The following is a 2978-nucleotide window of genomic DNA, read 5'->3' as shown; positions in this document are numbered from 1 at the left end:
CCCATAAGACTTGCAAGTCTTAGCTGAATGGTACTGGCACACCTCATTAATCCCGGCACTTGGGAGGTGGAGGCAGGTGGATCTCTCTGAGTTCAAGGCCAGCCTGGTTTACAGACTGAGTTCTAGGACACTCCCCCCCCCAAAAAAAACAAAAGCCTTGCAAGTCTTATACTTAGCTGTTCTGAACCATATGAGAGAATAGAAATGGGGGATTCAACCCCCAGCAAAAGCCATGAGTCAGAAGCCCAGGATGGAGGTACATTTCTGTAATTCCAGCACTTGGGACAGGAAGACTGTGAGTTCAAGGTCAGCCTAAGCTACAGGTGAGGTTAAGGCCAGCCTGATCTACACAGTGAGGTCAAGGCCAGCCTGCTCTACTCAGTGAGGTTAAGGCCAGCCTGCTCTACACAGTGAGGTTAAGACCAGCCTGCTCTACACAGCAAAGCTCTTGGTTCAAAAAGCCAAAAACAAGGAGTCTGGGACAGTGGTAGGCATGCCTTTAATGCATTTAGGAGACAGAGGCAGGTGCATCTCTGTGAGTCTGAGGCCAGCCTGGTATACAGAGTGAGTACCAGGACAGCCAGGGCTGTCTTAAAGATAATCCAGAAACAATTAGCAATGTGGCTAAGTTTGCAGCGTCCTTGTAGAGCACTGCGTGACCCTGAGTAAACACGGGGTAAGATGACACCTGAGAAAGCAGGGTGCATACAGCCAGTTTTTGGAGGCATCGCAAGTGTGACCCACGGGAATGCTGGGGAGAAGCAACTGACACTTGGGCCTGGGAGAAGGATACTCCTGGGGTGGGGAGAGGACTGTGAGTAAAACCTTCCAATTCTCCAGCCCCCCGGAATACACTCACCATTAACAACCCTATCCATTGAGGCCAGGAAAAGGAAGGACAAAGTTTATTGTTGTTGAGAAGCCTCCTCTGCTGTCAACGGTGGTGTTACCTGGCTAGCCCAGGTAAGCCCTGCTCCTCCAGAAACGAATGGCCTTCCCTCTGGGACCCAGGAGCACGGAGATGAAGGTGCAGGGTGGGGACTTCAGATGTCATGGACCTAGGTGCGCCACAAGATCAGATTTGCTGGAGGAACGTCAAAACGTTTGCGGGTGTGGTCAGTCTCCCTGCGGTACAGGTAGCCACAGGTGGGCTTCTGCAAGGTGTAGAAGGGGTTCAGAGAGTTGGAATACTGGGAGGTGTAGAAATTGAACCTGCATTTATCCGGGTTCTGCCCCCGAGGATCCACCACCACAGGTACAAAGGCTGCCGCCAGAGATTGCTCCCGGTCTCCTTTCCACGTCTGTGACAAGGGCGGGGATGACGCCTTCTTCACCTTTTTGCCTGATGGCATCTCTTGCCCATGGCTGGGGATTGAGGATTTTTGTGAGTCCTGAGGAGAGAGAATGAAGGAGAAAGTTGGCAGGCCTGAAAACTGGGGACTCGGACTTTGATTTGCTAAAGCCAGGACAAGAAGGAGAATGGGCCCCTTGCAGAGATCCCAGAGCCACCCTGGAACACAGTTCTGCTGGCCATGTACCAGAACCTCTAGAGCAGGGGAAAGCCCTCAAGTCCCCTCACCTGGTCCTTGCTCCTGTGGACGTCTGCCTAACTGTCAGAGACACCTGCCAGGTCAGAAGACTGGGAACCCAGATGCTGGCTTCAGTGCCTCTCCCTCCTCTAGTCAATCGTCACTCCTCCCCACGGCCTCTGGAGATGTGCTCCCCGGCTCATCATACTATCAACCTTTATCCTCATCCTCCTGAGGCTCAGCCCAGCATCCACTTCATTCTCCCTTCAACTTCTTGTCTTCTCGAGTCGCTCCAGAGTTCACTTTCTGGATTAACAGCCACATAACCCAGCTGTTCTCATCAAAGCATCTTTTGTGTCTACTACCTGGAAAACAAATCCCAAACCTTCAAGCCTAGAATGCAAGACGTTCAACAAAGATGTGGTGCCAGCTCTCCAGCCTTCCTGTCCCTCTACCCACCTGTGTTCTGCCACATTGGGCTACCTGTCACCCAGATCACACCTGTCCTTCCAAATCATTAAGGGGTTCCATCAGAGCAGGCCAGCAAAGCTCACTTGCTTACTGTCGGTAGGAAGATCCCTTACCCGTGACATAGAAGCCTCGAAAATCCTGTTTCTTTGCTCCAGACCAAAGCATTTAAAGTGTGCTCGGTAAATGTAGGTTCACCTTAACTGAATTCTATATAGGGAAGTCCACCTTCCAAGCTGCTGGCCCAGTTCTGTTTTAGAATCTCTCATTATTACCAAGGGTGTGTCATTCCTACCTATGCCTACCTCTCCTTCACCTTGCTTTTATTTGATTGGGGTCTGCCCACCCCAATCTAGGGGTCCCCCATTGCCATGTTGATCACACTGCACTGACATTTCTTTTCTTTTAAATATTTATTTATTTATTTTGTATACAATATTCTTTCTACATGTATGCCTGCAGGCCAGAAGAGGACACCAGACCTTATTACAGGTGGTTGTGAGCCACCATGTGGTTGCTGGGGAATTGAACTCAGGACCTTTGGAAGAGCAGGCAATGCTCTTAACCCCTGAGCCATCTCTCCAGCCCCTGCACTGACATTTCTTTATCCCTGTTATCACCCTTCTCGACTCTCCTATGATGGAACTGCCTTACTCCTTGAAATCCCAGGAAACAGGTGTCCGTTTTATTTATTTATGTATTTGATTATTGATTTGGTTTTGGGTTTGCTTTTTGAATTGTGTTCTCATGTAGCCCAGACTGGCCTCAAACTCAATGGGGTGGCCTAAAGGTGGCCTTGAATTCCTGATCCCCCTATCTCTACCACCCAAGTTCCTTTTTTCTTACAGATTTTTCAGTCATGACAGTCCAGTCCAAAGCCTGGGCCGGAGCCGGGCGGTGGTGGCGCACGCCTTTAATCCCAGCACTCGGGAGGCAGAGGCAGGCGGATCTCTGTGAGTTCGAGACCAGCCTGGTCTACAG

The 2978-nt window shown here is 50.5% G+C and overlaps 1 protein-coding gene across 1 annotated transcript in view; it reads right to left on the bottom strand.

Moving 5' to 3' along the window:
- Positions 1–1058: 1058 nt before the first annotated feature.
- Positions 1059–2978, bottom strand: part of LOC101996903 — a 22426-nt gene continuing 20506 nt past the window's right edge. The window contains exon 3 of the mRNA XM_005359713.3: positions 1059–1391. Coding sequence (XP_005359770.1) covers positions 1059–1391 — 333 coding nt within the window. The remainder of the gene's footprint in view (positions 1392–2978) is intronic.

This window comes from Microtus ochrogaster, linkage group LG2 (genome assembly GCF_000317375.1).
Source record: "Microtus ochrogaster isolate Prairie Vole_2 linkage group LG2, MicOch1.0, whole genome shotgun sequence".
NCBI classification, from domain to species: domain Eukaryota; kingdom Metazoa; phylum Chordata; class Mammalia; order Rodentia; family Cricetidae; genus Microtus; species Microtus ochrogaster.
Note: the sequence above shows the minus strand (reverse complement) of the source record. Positions and strands in the feature narration are given on the sequence as shown.